Source organism: Paroedura picta, chromosome 3 (assembly GCF_049243985.1).
Source record: "Paroedura picta isolate Pp20150507F chromosome 3, Ppicta_v3.0, whole genome shotgun sequence".
In the NCBI taxonomy this organism is placed as follows: Eukaryota; Metazoa; Chordata; class Lepidosauria; order Squamata; family Gekkonidae; genus Paroedura; species Paroedura picta.
Window position 1 is genome coordinate 99,669,430 of NC_135371.1, and position 20,003 is coordinate 99,689,432.

Sequence of the window (20,003 nt, forward strand, 5' to 3'; positions counted from 1 at the left end):
CCAAATGCAGAGTGAAAATTGGAAGTATAGAAATCTGTGAACTATCTAGTTATCAAAGACCATATGTGCTTCTTCACTCAATAAACTCTTACAATCAGTGTCTTAATGGTACCATGGCAACTGGTGCTTCATTAGCAGTTCTATCATCACCTAATGGCCAAGTATTGGTCCTATTCCAAATGAGATGGATCTCTTTAGACACTGGAGACTGTTGAGTCAGTTAGGAATTGATCTGCATAGAATGGCAAAGGATTAAGAAGAAGAGTTTGTAAGCTGCTTTGAGACTCCTTTGTTTTTAAACCCTGCTTTTCACTACCCAATCATCTTCCCCTCCTCTCCCTACAACAGACACCCTGTGAGGTAGGCATGGCTGAGAGAGCTCTGAGAGAAACTGCTCTGAGAGAACAGCTCTATGAAGATGGTGACTAGCCCAAAGTCACACAGCTGGCTGTATGTGAATGTTAATAGATGAATATGGATATTCCACATTTCTGCAGACTTACCATACTTATTAGGGCTACTTTGTAAGTTTAAAAGCCTACTAAGTAAAAGTATCATTTCTGTATGGAGCATCTGGTCCTGCTCTGGAAATTTAGATATAGAATCACAGTTCAAAGGGACCTCATGGGTCATCTAGTCCAACCCCCTGCACTATGCAGGATACTCACATCCCAATTGCTCATCTACTGTAATCTGACACCCTTAGCCATCTGATGGAGAGGCTGATTCTGTGAAGGCAATCTAGCCTCTGTTTAAAAATTTCCAAAGATGGGGAACCCACCACCTCCCAAGGAAGCCTGTTCCACTGAGAAACCGCTCTAACTATCAGGTACTTCTTCCGAATGTTTAGATGGAATTTCTTTTGAATTAATTTCATCCCATTCATTCTGGTCTGTCCCTCTGGGGCAAGAGAGAACAATTCTGCTCCATTCTCCATATGGCACCCTTTTAAATACTTAAAGATGGCTATCAGATCGCCTCTCAATCGTCTCCTCTCTAGGCTAAACAGACCAAACTCCCCCAGACTTTCCTCTTTGTTGCCCTCCTCTGGACACATTCCAGTTTGTCAACATCCCTCTTCAATTGGGGTGCCCAAAACTGAACACAGTACTCCAAGTGAGGATGAACCAGAGCAGAGTAAAGTGGTACCATCACCTCCCGTGATCTGGACACGATACTCCGTTTGATACAGCCCAAAATCCCATTTGCCTTTTTAGCCACTGAGTCACACTGCTGACTCATGTTCAACTAAGACTCCTGGAACCTTTTCGCACATGCTACTAAACACCATGGCCCGGATATTGGGGGGAAAGTTATCTTCAGAGCTCTTTCTCTCTTGCCTTGGGGCAATCTCAAGGAGAACAGAATTTGAGATCACATTTGCTGGCCTCATCCCGGGATATAGGGTGGCTGTGAAAAATCATGCATCCATTATACACACCGAGGAAACTGGATATTGCTTATATTTAAATAATTGGAAGGCTTCTCATCCCAGGCAAAAAAGTTAACCACACTCAGCACAGCATTTTGGGGGTGAGGGTAGGGGGATTGGCAGGTGAGAGTAGCCCCTGCGAATCGCGTGCCCTTCTCGGAGTCCTGCAGTCCCAAAAAGGGAGTGTGTCTGGCCAAATCGTTGGGGGTAGGGGACGTTGCATTGACCAAACCCCTCCGCATCGCCCAGTTGGATGGGAAGCGGTTAGCAAGATGCTCCCGCTGGAAATGGACACTGCTGAACACTGGGAGAAAATACAACCAGTGGTGGTGCCCAGTTTGGCATTCACGAATGTACTACGGCTGGACTGGTTGTGCAAACACGACCCGTTGGTAAGCTGGAGCAAGGGCACAGTTAGTTTTCCAGCGCAGGGGTGCAAGTTGCACCGACGCGGCTAGCCGAGCAAGCCCCCTGAAATAGCTGCGGTGGCTACCACGGGACCTGAGGGTTTGCCCAAGGAGTACTGGGATTTAAAAGACGTTTTTGCAGAAAGGGAGTGTGATCAGTTGCCCCCCCCCCATCGTAAAACTGATTGTGCAATTGAACTCAAGCCTGGTGAGCCGCTCCCTAAGGCCAAATTTTATTCTACGAGCCCTCGAGGAATGCAGGAGCTAAGAGCTTTCCTGGACAAAAATTTGGCGCGCGGGTTCATCCGCCCCACCACCTTGTCCCTGGCCACCCCGGTTCTATTTGTAAAAAAGAAGGACGGCTCCCTGCACCTTTGTACGGATTACAGAGGTCTGAATGCAGTCTCTACCTGCAATGCTTACCCATTGCCTTGGATTAAAGACTTGTTGGGACACTTGGGGAGGGCCTGCATTTTTACAAAACTAGATTTGAGGGAAGCCTACTACCGTGTACGAAGATATTTTGGTGTATTCAGAGGACCCAACTGAACACGTGTCGTTGGTCCGCGAAGTGGTGCGCTGGCTGCGGGCGCACCACCTGTACGCTAAGCTTTCAAAATGCGAGTTCCACCGGGAGGTGGTGGAATTCCTGGGCTTCTGCATCTCTGGTAGCGGGATTGAAATGGACCCTGGGATGGTCCAGGACTTATTGGCTTGGGAACCCCCTCAAACAAGGAAACAGCGCCAAAGTTTCTTAGGGTTCACCAACTTCTACTGTTCCTTCATTCCCAACTTTGCAAAGGTTCCCCTCCCTCTGACTGATCTCCTAAAGACGAAAGGGGGGGGGGAAATGGCGGCGCGTCCCACTGCGCCTTTGGTGTGGTCATCAGACTGCCAAGCGGCTTTCGACCGACTGAAGGCGATGTTCACCTCGGAGCCGGTGCTGACCCATGCAGACCCTCAAAAGCAATTTACTGTGCAAGTAGATTCCTCGGATGTGGCCATGGGGGCAGTAATCCTCCAGGAGGGGGAAGATGGTAAACTGCATCCCCTTGCCTATATTTCAAAGAAATTCTCTGACCCAGAAAAGAACTGGGCAATTTGGGAGAAAGAGGCAGCGGCCGTCAAATTGGCTTTGGCGACTTGGAGGCACTGGCTGGAGGGGGGCGACCCACCTGTTCATAGTTTGGACGGACCATAAAAACTTGCAAGCGCTCAAATAGCCCCACTCCCTGTCCGCCAAACAGATGCAATGGACGGAGTTTTTCTCCTGGTTCAACTTCACCCTCAGGCACCTGCCGGGCAAAATGAACTTTCTTGCTGATGCTCTCTCACGCCTCCCCCAATATGACTGCAAACAGGACCAATTGGTGGACACGGTGTTTACCCCCCCCCCCAACTCAGCCTGACGGTCATGACACATAGCAAAACGAAGGGCGGGGGCCGTACCCAGGAGGCTGGGTCCAGAAGGATGTCAGGCTAGATGCAGGCCTCCTCGGACTAAACGCCTCAGCCCCTCTCTGGTCGAGAAGGAGGGACTGTTTTTTAAGGAGGATCGGTTGTTTGTCCCCTTTGCCGCTCGTAAACAAGTGTTGAAACTCTACCACGATTCTAAGCCAGCTGGGCACTTTGGGTTTATAAAGACTCTCCACCTGCCCCGGCTGCATTATTGGTGGCCGTACCTGCGAAAAGATGTGGAACTGTACGTGCAAGGTTGCCCTGTGTGCCTGACCGCTAAGCCCATGGGGGAAAAAAAGAAGGGTCTTCTGCAGCCCCTGCCTACCCCGTGGCGACCCAGGATGGATGTCACTATGGACTTTATTATGGACCTTCCCCTCAGTCGGGGGAAGAGTGATATGGGTGTTGGTAGATGCTTTCTCTAAGCAAGCCCATTTTGTCCCATGTGCCGGGGTTCCCTCGGCGGTGAAACTGGCTTCTTTGCTCATCACCCACGTATATCGTCTGCATGGAATCCCACACAGGCTGCTCACGTGTCGGGGCCCCTAGTTCGTTGCCAAGTTCTGGTGGGAGCTTTTGAAGCTCCTGGGGGTAGAGCAAGCTCTCACGTCCGGTTATCACCCAGAGACTAATGGGCAAACTGAAAGGGTGAACCAAATCCTGGAGTAGTACTTACGATGCTTTATCAACCATCAGCAGGACGATTGGGTGTCCCTCTTCCCCCTGGCCAAATTCGCATATAACAACGGGGTGCATTCGTCGACAGGAGTGACCCCCTTCAAAGCTGTCTATGGGGCTGATTTATCTGCTGTCCCCCCCTGGGACATCTCTTCCCCAGACGCCCCCGACGTCCAAAAGTGGGCGAGTGGGATTTCCCAGGCATGGCCCTCCATTGTTGATTGCCTGGAGGAGGCGAAACACTCCTACAAAGCCCAGGCAGATAAAAACCAAACTGCATGCCTGCCTGGGTTGTGGATGATTTGGCCTATTTATCTACAAAAACCTGCGGTGCCAGCAGCCTTCGCGCAAACTGGGGGTGAAGTTTGTGGGACCCTTTGTGGTAAAGAGGTTAATCAATGCTGTGACTGTAGAACTGTCCTTGCCTAAGACTTACTGGAATGTACATCCCGTTTTTCATTCCAGCCTGCTGAAACATGCCCTGCCCCTGGGTGCCTGGCACCCCCCCTCTGCTGCTCCTATTTCTGTATTCGTGGACAAGGCAACGCATTATGAGGTCGACCAAATTTTGGACGCTCACTGGCATAAGGAGAAGCTTCAGTACCTGGTGGATTGGAAGGACTTTCCCATGGGGGACAGGGAATAGGTTGATGCTTGTAACATTCGGGGCCCCAGGCTGTTACGGGATTTCCATAGGGAATTCCCGCAGTACCCGAGGCCTAAAGATGCTGGGTGAGGGGAGGTTGTTTTTGGGCCGGAGGAATGTCAGGATCAGTCCCTGCTCTCTGCCATGATTACTGTTCAGTGAACCTGTCTGACTCCATCTTTTATGCTGTGTTTGTGCTGTGTCTTTGCTGGAACGTTCCCATGTAGCCAAAACGTTCTCATGTATCCAGAGTCCCTGCTTGTAGTTTTCCTATGATTCCCCATTGCTTTGATCCTTGCATTTTCACACTGCATATTCCCCCCTATTGTGAAACAATGCTGCCCGATTCCTGTAAACAGCTTATCAGCTAGCCGGAGGTGCCGGACTGACTAAGGCCGCGCTAACTTCAACACCTTGGCAGGAAACCTGGGATGACACCTGGGTGAGGAGGCACATTCCTAAGTGAAATACAGGACGAGGAGGATGAGACCGCTGGCGGCACCGAGGGGGACCTCGGAGCACTCGGTTCCCTCGACCTAGGAGACACCTCAGCTCGAGAAGGCCTGATGCTGACGCCGCTGGACACCAGAGCCCGATCCACCATGCACACACTGGTGCAGTCCGGGATGACTCAGGCACTGGGAGGCCTCAGTCCCGCGCCCCAGTTTTTCCTGGAGCGGCATGTTACTGAACGATGGTGAATGTCACGATTTGACGACCCTACGGGCCGGGAACAGTGAGCACCCGATGCTGCCAAAAGGGGTCCCGGATCACGACATGGCTGCCGTGCTGGAGGTGCTAAATTTACGCGACCAAATGGGCCGCATGGGAGCGAGCTGGGGGAAGACTCCCAGAGGATGGCTCGTCGTTTCCTGGCAGAGATCCAGAGCCCTCCCCACGGAGAGAACAGCTATCGCCCTACCGGTACCCCCCCCATGCAAAGAGCGAGGGGGGGCCACAGGGGCAACCAGTGGCGCCGCTGAACCACCACCCCGGGACCCACCAGGAATGGGAGGTAAGGAGCCGCATGAGCCGGAACCGCCGGCAGGCGAGAAAGAGGAACCTCGGGGTCCCAGACCAGACCCGGGAGAAGGAGAGAGGCCGGTGGCGGGAGACAAGGCTGCTAACAACCCGCCTACTGCGACGACCACTTCGACTTCCGGGGCCCCAAAGCGTAAAGGAACCACCAAGAAAACCGTGCGTTCATTACTCGCCCCGCTCGGAGGCACCGTTCGGAGGCACCTCTGGGCTCAGCGACAGCGGGACGGAGGAGGAGGCATCCTCCAACGAGCTGTCAGGAAACGAGGACGACCTGCTGTGAAGAAGCTCCGCCAGCAGGTCCCGGGAAGGGGCAAACGTTCGGTGAGTGCTCTCCCTTTGGTCTTCCTCCCTGTGACTGTGCCCAAATCGGGAAAGCTGGTGGGGGTTCAGTGTATCATGGACTCTGGATGTACCAAGACTTTAATTAACCCCCCCACTGGCCAAATCGTTGGGGGCAGGGGAAGTTGCATTGACCAAACCCCTCCGCATCGCCCAGTTGAATGGCAAGTGTGCCCCCGGGGGGGGAAGCAGTGAGCAAGACGCTCCCGCTGGAAATGGACACTGCTGAACACTGGGAGAAAATACAACCAGTGGTGGCGCCCAGTTTGGCATTCCCGTGTGTACTAGGGCTGGACTGGTTGCGCAAACACGACCCGCTGGTAAGCTGGAGCAAGGGCACTGTTAGTTTTCCAGCGCTGGGGTGTGAGTCGCATCGACGTGGCAAGACGAACATGCCCCCTGAAATAGCTGCGGTGGCTACCACGGGATTTGAGGGTTTGCCCAAGGAGTACTGGGATTTAAAAGACGTTTTTGCAGAAAGGGAGTGTGATCAGTTGCCCCCCCCCATCGTAAAACTGATTGTGCAATTGAACTCAAGCCTGGTGAGCCGCTCCCTAAGGCCAAACTTTATTCTATGAGCCCTCGAGAAATGCAGGAGCTGAGAGCTTTCCTGGACAAAAATTTGGCGTGCGGGTTCATCTGCCCCGCCACCTTGTCCCTGGCTACCCCGGTTCTATTTGTAAAAAAGAAGGACGGCTCCCTGCGCCTTGGTACGGATTACAGAGGGCTGAATGCAGTCTCTACCTGCAATGCTTACCCATTGCCTTGGATTAAAGACTTGTTGGGACACTTGGGGAGGGCCTGCATTTTTACAAAACTAGATTTGAGGGAAGCCTACTACCGTGTATGAATCAAGAAGGGGCACGAGTATTTAACAGCATTCAACACCCCTTTGGAACAATTTGAGTACACTGTCATGCCGTTCGGCCTCGCCGGCGCTCCGGGCGTGTTCATGAATATGATTGAGGTCATGCATGACCTACTGTACAAGGGAGCCCTGGTTTACCTAGATGATATTTTCGTGTATTCAGAGGACCCAACTGAACATGTGTCTTTGGTCCGCGAAGTGCTGAGCCAGCTGCGGGCGCACCACCTGTACACTAAGCTTTCAAAATGTGAGTTCCACCGGGAGGTGGTGGAATTCCTGGGCTTCCGCGTCTCTCTTAGCGGGATTGAAATGGACCCTGGGAAGGTCCGGGACCTATTGGCTTGGGAACCCCCTCAAACAAGGAAACAGCGCCAAAGTTTCTTAGGGTTTACCAACTTCTACCGTTCCTTCATTCCCAACTTTGCAAAGGTTGCCCACCCTCTGACTGATCTCCTAAAGATTAAAGGGGGGGGGAAGTGGGCGAGTGGGATTTCCCAGGCATGGCCCTCCATTGTTGATTGCCTGGAGGAGGCGAAACGCTCCTACAAAGCCCAGGCAGATAAAAAACGAACTGCACGCCCTGCCTGGCTTCGAACGTTATAGTGATCTGATCTACTACCAATTAAAGCTTTCTTCTCATAGAAGTTTTGTTGTGAGTTTGACAGTGTCTAAAACAGGAGATCTCCCCTTTTGCTGACAGCCTGGTCGGTTTCCAGCAGCGCCTGGTGCCTCGCCCCCTGGCTCTACACTGGGGAACTTTTCCGGGCTGCCCAAGGGGTCCTGGCAGGAAGGCATCGGGGCTCACTTCCTCATCTGCCCAGTGCCCCTTGGGGGCTCGGGTGTGGAGAGGTGGTTGCCCACTCCTCTTGCGGCTCTCCTAGCTGGATCAGATGAAGGACCCTTCCCCGCCCTTCCTGGTCAGCAGCTGCGCCAGCCCTGCCTTCTGCCATCCCTCCTCCAGCGCCTTTGCCTTGTGCGGGGCCGAGCCAGGCTCGCGGCGGCAGGTGACAAAAGAAGAGGCTGGGGGAAGGAGCCGTGCACACGCTTCTCGCTGCCTGAGCCCGCCTGCCCACTGACTCCCCCTGCCTTCCTCCCCCGGGGTGGTTGCAAATGTAGCAGCTGCACCGGAGAGCTTTGCCAAAACTCTGTCAGGGTTAGGTAGAGAGTTGGGGCTGAACAGCCGAACACAGCTGCAGCGGCGCCTGCACAAAGAAAGGGACAGAAGAATCATGGTTGGTGTTCACATTGGCATGGCATGCATTATATTTTGTGTTCTCTTCCTCATGTTTGGCTACTGCAAGAGGTTAGAGAACAGCAGGCCCCGCAGGTTCGGCCTGATATCTCTGGGATGCCAACCCCCCCCTCCGTTTCTTGGAAATAGGTCTGAGCGATTTGGCTGCCTAAGCGAGAGCCACGGGTGGGAGAGGAAGGCTCCCTCACTAGAGCGCCGGCACCTACACCTCCCTCCCCTCCTCCATGGCCTGGTACCAAGGGCTCCATGGCCTGGTACTGGGCCGCAGCCCGGGGGTTGGGGAACACTGCTCACGGGAACACCTTGGAGGTCCCATATCCAGCCTGTGCTGAGGCAGCTGCATTGGCTACCGATTGCTGCCCGGATCCAGTTCAAGGTTTTGCTACTTACCTTTAAGGCCCTCCACGGTCTGGGTCCCATATACCTTAGGGATTAACTTTTGCCCTATGCCCCCCCGCAGAACACTATGTGAGAGCAAATTTATTATTCATACCCAGCCCCAGGAAGCGCGCTTGGCCTCGACCAGGACCAGGGCCTTCTCGGTCCTGGTCCCTACCTGGTGGAATGAGCTGATGCACTAAGGAAGATCTGGACCTTCCCCCTCCCTTTTAACATCTTATTCTTTTTTAACATTTTATCGGCAGCTGGAAATCAATTCTCCCATATCCCATAGGGCAGGGGTAGTCAACCTGTGGTCCTCCAGATGTCCATGGACTACAATTCCCTTGAGCCCCTGTCAGAGTTTTCAGGCAGGGGCTCATGGGAATTGTAGTCCATGGACATCTGGAGGACCACAGGTTGACTACCACTGCCATAGGGGGGTCTTTTAATTATTTTAACCCACCGCATTGCATCTTGGATTTTTGTTTGGGTACTGTGTAATTTATATTGTTTTTAGAGGAATTTTATTGGGGTTTTTATACCTTGTATAAATTTTTTTTTATACCTTGTAAAGAGCCTCTTGTGGCGCAGAGTGGTAAGGCAGCCGTCTGAAAGCTTTGCCCATAAGGCTGGGAGTTCAATCCCAGCAGCCGGCTCAAGGTTGACTCAGCCTTCCATCCTTCCGAGGTCGGTAAAATGAGTACCCAGCTTGCTGGGGGGGTAAACGGTCATGACTGGGGAAGGCACTGGCAAATCACCCCGTATTGAGTCTGCCATGAAAACGCTAGAGGGCGTCACCCCAAGGGTCAGACATGACTCGGTGCTTGCACAGGGGATACCTTTACCTTTACCTTTATACCTTGTAACCTGCCACGAGCCTTTTGGGAATGGTTGGTTAAAAAATTGAATATATATATATAAATAAATGTTTAAGCAGTTTAGATTCAGCTGATCCTGTGTCATCTAAGAACTCTATGCTGATCTCCTGCCACAGAGAAACCTTCTTACTTTGAGAGAAGCACTTGAAGTTATAACCAGGAAGGAAGGATGGATGCTTGTTGAAATGTAATCGGCAAGTTATTTGGTCCAGGCCTACTCTGAAGGACTAGTGTTTCTACACTGCAAAGTCCTGGTCATATGCTCAGGAGAGATTACTGGCTGCAGCTCAGGAATTGCAGACTCTACCAAGAAACCAGGTTGAACTGGTCTAGCCTCTGAGAAATTCAGAGGTCTTTCCAGGTGGACTGCCCACTTCCTCTCTTCAATAGAAGAGAAGCTGAGCCTTTTGTGCTCAGAATCACATTGCTTCTGTGCTCTGCCTTAGCATCTCCACTTTGCAAGCAGCATGTAAAGACTATATCTTATAACTTGCTAAGTTTTTGTGGCCCTGATCTGATAAGAGGTGAGAACAGTGAGCATTATATGTGCTTATGTAAATATGAGCAAGTAAACTTTATTTAGCGTTAAAGCCTAATTGTGTTCCAGCATCTCATTGAAAGCTGCTCCTTCAGGAGTTAAGGTAAAGGCTTAAAACTTGCACTCTCTCAAGGCATGCTAAAGGTGGAATCTTATGCAGTGTGGCAGGGCAATTCCCTCTTTTCTTTCTCTTTTTCTGTTTTGTTCCTCCACCACAGTAAGTGTCAAGGGGCTCAACAAAACTGGTAGCAGATATGCCAACAAATGGAATTGCAAAAGAGAGAACAATTCTTCAAAAGGCAGAATGTTTTTTCACTCTCACATGATAGGCTTTACAAAGGAGGAGGAGGAGCTGGATCAGTAGCAGTGGAAAACTTTGTCATGAACCCCGATTCATGCCATCTAAGTTTTGTTTCTCACCAGCCTGGTGGATCCGAGGCCATAAACCTGTAAATCTGTCTGTAGGCTCCAAGCCTCCCTTTCCTTTCCCAGCAGGAGATTTCCGTTTTTGATGTATCAATCTCACTATAAGTGTCCTTGTGGAGACAGCTCAGTCTCAACAACATGGTAACAACTTTGATTAGATTCCTGACCATCTCTGTGAATTGACTCACCTTTGCTGCCCTCTTGCTCTCCCGCCAAAATGCCTTTGTACCCCTTCCTTATGAACAGGGCTCTATATCTGCCCTGGCCTTCCCATTGTTCTTTGTTATTATCAAGATCTTTGCTTAGGAAGATATTGGCTTGCTTTAGCGTTCCGTGGACTCTGTTTAATAAAGTTCTCTTTGGATTTACAACTACCTGTTGGATCTCGGATGTGTCTTTATCACGGACTCTGCAGGCTAGGCTCAGCCTGGTTCCTGACAGACTTGCCAATCCAACTGGAAATGTATCAGTGTATCATGATTTACAATGGTTTCTAGGACTGTAGCAGACTGGATGCACCTTGAGGGGCTGAATTGTTCACTGACATGGCAAGAACATGGAAACCTCTCAGAAGAGGAAAACGGTATCAGAAACCCCATAAAGAGAGAGGTGTCCAATGGAACTCAATCCATATCCTTAACAGTAAGGCCTGTGGTGAGACAAACATTAGAGGAAGCTTTGACAGCCAGCAGCCTCCAGGCTTAAGGTGCCAGAAGATGAGACCAGTGCCACGGAGGTTCACAACAAGCAGGACACAAGAAGTACCTGCTTGTTGCCTGCTGATCTATATTTAACCAAATACTCAGTGGAACACAGGTCCACCTATAATTTCCTGGCATCTTCTACACTGAAACTGTGGAAATAATGTCAACATTAATGCAAAAAAAAAAAAACATGCACACACCAAAAACCAAGAGTCCTGCAACTCATCCTGGAATATTGTCTGCCTAATTGCTCACAAAGGTCAAGTGAATGTTGGAACCCACTTATAGTTCAATGGTAATAACTTACAATAACAAAAATGCTACCTTGCAAGTGTTGTGAATATAGGTTTGGCAGGCAGTGGAATTCTGGCTGCCCAAGGCACTAGGAAAAACTCAAGGACTATAATCCCTCCCCCCTTTAAAGTTGAAATCCTTTTCAGGAATCTTATTCTGTTTATATGCCTACCCAAAGATGTGACCTTGATACCGCTTGAGTTGCACAGTGAAGGAAACCTAGCTATGCTCTGTATGCCAATGACCACCTGCCAAGAATGAAATTGTTCTTGCAAAGAGTAACTTCTCTCTAAGAGGTAGGATTAGAAGAGCATGCTACAAGGGAGGCTAAGCAATGGAGTTCAACTCCATGGAAATTTCTTTGGCTAGCTCAGACCTGGATATTATTCCATCTTCCTGAAAAACATTTGGGATCCTGATTCCAGAGAATTCAGAATACAAATCTAATACCTAAAGATACCCCAAAATAAACTCTTGCAATAAATCCCTTCACTGCAAAACCACAATGAAGCCATCCTTCTAAACCACATTTTGTTTACCAAAAGCAATTGTTTTGATTACAGCAAACTGGGATGGTTCATTCGAGATTAAATCCTTCCAGGATTCTTCATTCAAATTTAAGAATGACTTATTCTGGTCATTTTAATCTGGATCCAATGTAATCTGGATTCAAACAGCAATTTCATTTACTCAAAGTGGAAGTGGGCGAACTAAACTGTATGGAAGAATCACTCAGTATTCATTTTTAACTACTGGGGATAAAGGCAAGTATCATTTAAAAAATTTTCCTGAAGCATCATGATATGACCAAAAGTCAACTAACTGTCAACATTCAGTTTTACCTGTGATATAATTTCGCCCTTAATGTTATAACAATTCCAACAACCAAACTGGTATGCTGAGAATGAGGGATGAATGATTGGCAGGTTGTGAATGAAGTAAATTGTGAAGCAATCATATAATTATAACATTGCATGCCAAATTCACCCTGAATATGGTCAGCTTGTATGTGTATATGTGTAGGGGGTTGGTCTGTTTTGGAAAGAAAACTGCACAAAGAGATGAAAACTACTGAAGCATTGACCCACACATTGATATCCATTGCAGCAAATACATTTTCAGTACATTAGCTGGCACAAGTGAACAAGCTTATAGGTAACTGATCACTCGTCTTTGTTGTCACAGAATGCAGTTCATGACCACACATTTGCTACCTAAATCTGCATTTAATTCAGACTTCAGGAACAAACAGTAGTTTTTTTATGACAGGCACAAGCCTGATTTGTTGCCAAGTTACTGAGTTTCTGCTTTCCTCCCAAGTCTCTTTCTCTCTCATGTATAGAGCACAACTGAAATGTTCCTACTTTTCAAACCTTCAATTAAATCACAACTTGCTATAACATCCAAATGCGTCAGAGATTTCCTCCCTCCCACAAATTGAGATGCCAAAACCCAGATTAAATGTTGGTTTAATCTTCTTGTTTTGTAGAGAAAAATACCAAACTCGGTTTGTTCCAAAATCGGCATTTTGTAGATTTCTGTTTGTTCCAAAATTAGCACGCTTGAATCTGACTGATGGCCTCCAAAACCAGGAAACCTTCAATCACACTCTAGTTGCCAGGGGACGAGGGGGAAAGGAGGGAATCTAGAAATAAGAAAATTGGACAGAAATGAAAATTACATTTAAATTTGACTTTTTCGGATGAGAATCTAATTTTTACTAAAAATGATTTTTTTATAATCCATTGATACTTTTGTATATTATGTTATTCAGCTGTTGATGAAAGTGTATGGACATTGTCCACTGCACATTTCTCTTTTGTCATCACAAAATGTAATGGTGTAATCACATTTCCTTCACATGGCAATAGCTGTCCATCAAGTGTTTTCTGTCATTCCCTCTCCATCCAGAATACAGGGATTTCTTATTTACTTTGAACTTTTGGCCTGACAGTAAACAATTCCTTGGAGACATCTATGATTTCATGGAGCTAAAGGTTATTCCAGTATCACTTAGTACAGCACAAAATTCAGGTGAAATACTGGGCCAAGTTGGAGTTATCTCACCTGCTTGTTAGGAAAAGAATTGTTATGCCATATGGCTGGCAAAAATAGTGCCTTTTTGTTAATATCCTGCTTGTGTATCTTGAATCTTCCCCTTTTGACTGATTATTCAAGTCTTTCATTCTCCCACACAGGCCCATCAGTGGAAGCCATTCCATAATACAATATCCACCCCCCCCACACACACACATTTGGCAATATCAGGAGATACTCACATTTGGAGTGCTTGTCACACAGTGCAGATGCTCGCATGTCACATAACCTTATTGTCCCTTTGCTGCTGCTGTAGACAAAGGTGTTGCAGTGATGTGGATGAAACTCTGCAGCTGTAATCACTTCCGTCAGCTCCTCCATGTTTGCTGGTTTTATATCTACAATATCTGGCACAAGTGAATCAAGGTAAAACAAAAAAGCGCAGTCTAGAGATCACAACACTTGATGTTGGGGCAAAGGATGGATGGCCAGACACAGATGAAAGCAACTGGGAATGAAATCTCCAGACTAAAACAGAAGCCCAATGGTACCTTAAAGGTTAATTTTATTTCAGTAAGCTTTTATGAGACACCACTCATATCTTTGGATATGTATAGAAATCAGTCTGAGAATCCTTCTCATCAGGGAGGTTATAAAATGAGTCTTTCAAGTGTAGATTTACTGTGTAGGGGGAAAGAATGTAGAGCGGTCTGGACATCATCATAGAAGTTCAAACTATGTCCTCCCTGTATGTGTGGATGTACGTTTATGATGGGAGCACCCTAACATACATTTCTATCCATCAAAAGCTGGATAAAATTCCATTTAGAAAATCAACAAATTGTAGTCTGATATTATTGGGATTTTAAGAAAGGGTACTAGCCACCAACACTCAATGGCAGCCATAGAAGATGGAACTAATCACCAAGTTTACCCCCAGAAGAACACTACAATCCTCTAATCTCTGGCCCAAAAGAAGTATGGCTGGCCTCACCTGGAGCCAGGGCTTTTTTGGTCTTGGTTCTAGCCTGGTGGAATCAGTTACTAGCTGAGACCCAGGATTTAAATTCCACAGGCCCTGTAAAATGGCACTGTCCCACCAGGCTTATGGTTGAGGCCAGTACAAGCAAATAAAATCTCATTGACCTCCCCTGCTTCTGTCTCCAGATCATCCCACCACTGAACAAATGGCTGAGATAATTGGAACCCTATGAGACATTTATTGCTTTTACTGTTTTTATTGTATTTTAACCATAATTTTAATATGTTGTAAACTGCCCCAAGTCTGCAGAGGAGTGGTCTATAAATTCAATCAATCAATCAATCAATCAGCAGGCCTGGGAGAGGGCAAATGTAAAATCCCAAACAAAGCATCCTCCTCTGGGGGTGGCAGCTGCCTGCAGATGGAAACATGACTCCTCCTGAGGTCTTCTGAAGCAGTGGTCCCCAACCTTTCCGAGGCTGGGGACCGGCAGGGCATCGGGCCGCGCCCCCGCGGACCGCGCCCGTGCGGGCCACGCCCGCGGATCGGGCCGCGCCCGCGGGCCGCGCCCACGGATCGGGCCGCGCCCGCGGGCCGCGCCCACGGATCGGGCCGCGCCCGCGGGCCGCGCCCACGCCGCGCCCGCGGATCGGGCCGCACCCGAGCCGCGCCCGCGAGCCGCGCCCGGGCCGCGCCCACGGGCCGCGCCCGCGGATCGGGCCGAGCGGGCGTGGCCCGCACAGGCGCGGCCCGGCCCTGATTCCCTCTCCCCGCCTCCCGCAGTAAGAAGCTTCCCGGGCCGCAAGCTTGCGGCCTGGGAAGTTTTTTACTGCGGGGGCGGGGCGGGGAGAGGGAGCCGCGGCCCGGTGCCATGGCCTTTGCGGCCCGGCACCGGGCCGCGGCCCGCAGGTTGGGGACCACTGTTCTGAAGGACCTCCTAATCTAATGAAATGGGAGAAGGGGAAGCCAAGATTGGTCTGCTTTGGGAAAGAAGCAAGTGACTCCCATTACCTGTCCATGAACACCTCATGGGCATCACTGGCTTAAGAGCTACTTGAACCTATCTACATTTACATTATTCCACCTATACTCTTTTTTAAAATCAAGAACTCCCCAAGTGATTTACAACTTCTATATAATGCAACAGATTCGACCAAAAAAAATATTAAGAGACCTTTCCTGGAAAGCTGCAAAATAAATAGACCTGTGAGAAGAAATGTGGGTGGGGAGAGAGGAGAACAGCTTGAAAAATATTTTTTAAATACTGAACTCAAAATATATAACACACCAGAAACTATTTGCTGGGCCCCCACCAAAATGCCCCACCTGAAATGCCGATAGGCAATCAACTGTGCAGAGTCAAAGTCTACCAGGATCAGACAACTTTTGAAACATGGTTTTAAACCTTTTTAATAACAGTTTTGTTAAATTATAATGAGAATATTATTTTACTATGCTGAACACGTTATTTTATTCATGTTGTTCACACCGTGAGCCGCTTGCAGGAGGACAGCATATACATTTAATAAATACTAATAATAATATAGCTTAGCAAATAAACAACACCTCACTCACTTAGAGAATATTTAGTTCCTCTGAACATGGGATTAGGGAAAAGATGAAAGGGCAACTCCATGCTAGTTCAGTAGCAAGGCAAGGATTAAAGCTCCAGTTCATTGAGGCTCCCAAATTTGCACAGTGAAGCCCTTTCCAGTCTTTATGCGTTACCATGCCTACTGAAAGAATGTGCTCTCTGCATTCCTTTCAATACATGCCATAAACATTTTGTCTGAAATGCTTCTGGTTCATGTGTCCTGAAGATGATCCAAAATGGTGACCCTGCATATTGGGATGATCACACATAGCACATTCTCCCCATCCACAAGGTAAAATGTACCAACTCAAGAGGGCTTGGATACATCATGAATTGGAACTTGACTGAATCAAGTTATTTTGCATTAGGTTCTTTACAGGAAGAAAGAAGTGACTGAGTCAACACAGCAACAAGCTGTTTTTACATACTATTACAGTTCAGCCGCAGTTTGCTGAGACATCTAAATGCAGCTGGTGTCTTCATCTGGCTCCCTTGCTTCCTTTCCTGGAATTTGGTCTTTCCCATGCTGTCACGATTTTAAACATTCAACAATGTCTAAACTCCCTACAGTCCATCATTAAGTTCATCTTTTCTTCTCTGAGCACGTATCTTAATTTGACATGCTAGCTACACCTTTTTTCAATGTGTTAGCCATGCAGGATCCATAGAATAAGGTGTTTTGGGATTTTTTAAAAACTCGTTAGTTAAGAACGAAGTTATAACAAATAACATCACTTCTTGCTTTGTTTCATTGTTCTGTATAGCATTCCAAGATTGGTGCGTATATGAAACACTTAATCCGCACCAACTGTATCAGAGGTAGGGCAATCACTGTTTGAAGATGTATAGGCTGCAATCCTATGAATGCTTTCCAGGAAGTGAGTCCCATCCACTATATAAAAAGGGATATACTTATGAGCAGATCAGCTCAGGCTTGTTCCCTTTGTTATATAAATGTAGTCATATCAAAAGGAGATGGGTGACCGTCTGATTTTTAAAAATGAACAGCTTTCTGGTAAATATTCTAGATTTTCTAAATATTTAAGCAATATGAATTTGTATGTGCTTCCAGGAACAACCTGAAGTAGAAAAATCAATAAACTGTGCAAGGAGGCATGTCGACAATGATTTTGATTGCATGGATCTACTCCAGGTTTTTTTGTATTACTGAAGAGGTAATAGCTAAATATGGTTCTTATTTCGTTTGAACAGCTAATGTCCTCTATGTTCCTCTATTTATTGTCATAATGTGAGCCTTTTTTTCTATTCAATCTACCCAATTCAGTAGAGACTTCTTTAATCTTTTTTTGATAGCATTTCCTTGTTTGGTAGGAAAGGATATTCCATAACCCTGCATGATCCTGCTAACTTCACAGTTTCACAGAGACATCTTAAGATTCCTACCTATCAATACTTGCACAGTATCCCTGTTTTTCCCCCATACCACATCAAAACTGGCCTTTGAGCATGACATGTGCTATTAAAAAAATTAATTAAGCAAAATAATTATACCAAGCATTTGGGCTAGGATTTTAAAAAATTGTTTCACAGGAACACTACATAAATTTCTGGTTATGCATATGGATTTTAGAACACGGGACCCTCACAGTCATATAATAGCATGCTAAGAGGAAATCCCACATTTCCCTACGTTATTTACTTTCAGATTTCAACTGCTTACAGTAACACTAAATAGAGCCCACTTTCTCGAGGCAGAGTTGTGATTTCCTCCCCCATGGGACATCCTGAAATAATTGAACAGTAAAGTCATCATACCAGAAAGCATTTTAAATATAAAGAATACCTTTTCAGAATTTGGTTTAAGAAGATCACAAGTGGTAATCATTCTAAGATTCAGGGTGTGTTTATTGGTGTTTTTTGACTGGCCTTATCAGTCAGGTCAAAAGCTCCTATTACAGCAGATGATCTTTTGATGATTGCTCCCTCAGTCATGCCTCTGAGACAGTGGCTACTGATGTCAAGCGGTTTTAGATTTCACACTATGAAAATCCCAGCATGGAGCAATTTCTACTGGCTTTGTGAGGATTTAGGGTGGAGGAAGGGATAGGGAGAGACCAGAAACGCACTGAGGCTTTCTTTGCCCTGTAACAAAAACAAATTAAGGTCCTGCTGTGAAAAGGAGTGAAGGGGAGGTGGAAACATCCCACTCTTATAAGGATTATTGAGAAAATGTTATTGTGCGAAAACAGTTTCCATAATATAGTATCATAATGGGATATGTTTAATAGTTAGGTATGACTCCTTCACCGCTGTCAAAATGCTCGACTTCAGACAAGTAAAACTTCTGCTTGAGAAAGTATCTTTAAGCAAAAGTGTAGACATATAACATAAGCATAGGCAGAACTGATTTTACACACAATGGTTGGCATATATAAAACACAAGCACATGCCCCTTCCCTCCTCCCTTGGGAAGGGGATGACTCGGCTTTCAAAGGAAGGCCAAACAATCCTACAATCTACATACAGGCATAGGGAGTCAGCAAGGGAGAGATAGCTCAGTGAAGAAGTGGTATGAGAATCGAAAAGTCATAAACTACGGACTAAGAAATACAGCCTGGAGGTGCAAAGCAAAAGCAGGGGCTGAGAAGTATCACAGGCCTGGCAATAACAGGCAGCTCTTACAATCAGTCACACCCAATATGACAGAATTCCTGGGATTCTGACAACCTTCCCATCTGTACACCACCCGTGGCGCCGCGGGCGCCACGGACTAAATAAAACAGTAAGGGGTTCTGGGGCGGGATGTGTTCGGGATGAGGAAGGGTCCGGATTGGACCCTTCCTCATGACAGACAATCGGAGGGACCAATCGGCAGGCGTGAAGCGGGAGTCCCCGCCGCCGAAGGACATACCGCCACGAAAAGAAGATGGCCGCCGCCAAGAAGACGCCGCGCTGCAGCCACCTGCCTCTGCTCAAGGGAGCCCTCGCAAGTCGCGCAGAGCACGGCTGCCAGGGACTCCCTGCCCGGCAGTTGGACGCGGTGAGAGGTGTGAAGCGCCTCTCGCCGCATCCAGCCACCGGGCAGAGAGTCCCCGCCGCCGAAGGACACACCGCCGCGAAAGAGCCGCCGCCCAGGGAGTCCCCGCGGCCGAAGGACACACCGCCGCGAAAGAGCCGCCGCCCAGGGAGTCCCCGCGGCCGAAGGACACACCACCGCGAAAGAGCCGCCGCCCAGGGAGTCCCCGCCGCCGCAGGACACACCCCCGCAAAAAGAAGATGGCCGCCGCCAAGAAGCCGCCGCGCTGGAGCCGCCCGCCGTCCCTGTCGCCTTCTTGACCGTAAGCCACCTTTCCTCACCCAGCCCTCGCCAGTCCCTTGACCTCCCCCCCCTGCTAGCGCCCATTGTCTTTAGGATACAATGGGCTTTTTTACTAGTGAAATAATATTCTGCTTGTCATGTTCCTTACAAAGGTCCCACTGAAATAACCAGTCCATTTGCTCGAAATGGTATCACCTGGGCTCCTGCAGAAATTATACAAAAGGACTGTGCCCAATAACCCAGTTGATCTTAACCTTTCATAGCACCTATATGGATTTTATACTCCCAAAGCAGGACAATAATAAACCCAAAAGTACCCAGTCTAAAGGACACCTCAGCCATGAACTCACTGGGCACTTTTAGTTACTAATGGGATTTAGGAGGGATATTCATATTATACTCATTCTTCAGCAACTTCATTGGCTGCCAATCAGTTACCAGGCTTCATAGGTCTCACACAACCGTCATACCTACAGGAACTGTCTCCCTGCTTTGCTCCACCAGGACAGCTTTGCTCATTTGAGCAAAGACTTCTGAAGGTGCCACCCTGCAACTGGGTAAGATATACAGCTGCCTATACCTGTGCATTCTGTGCTGTGGGCTCTGCCTTGTGGAATGATGTGCCTGAAGAGCTCAAGGAAGGGTCCCATATTTTTGCCATTCAGCTGCCCAAACTTCCACAATTCTGCAGGGCCTGCAAAAAGGAGCTCCTCCACCAGGCATTCGCTTGAGGCCGATTGACTCGGAACAACTGCTGGTACCCCCCCC

At 48.0% G+C, this 20,003-nt stretch overlaps 1 protein-coding gene across 7 annotated transcripts in view; it reads right to left on the reverse strand.

Moving 5' to 3' along the window:
• PPP2R2B (protein phosphatase 2 regulatory subunit Bbeta) overlaps positions 1-20,003 on the reverse strand; it is a 437,083-nt gene that overhangs the window by 22,290 nt on the left and 394,790 nt on the right. For all 7 annotated transcript variants that reach the window (XM_077326994.1, XM_077326995.1, XM_077326992.1 and 4 more), the window contains one exon: positions 13,622-13,786. In XM_077326994.1, coding sequence (XP_077183109.1) covers positions 13,622-13,786 — 165 coding nt within the window. The remainder of the gene's footprint in view (positions 1-13,621; positions 13,787-20,003) is intronic.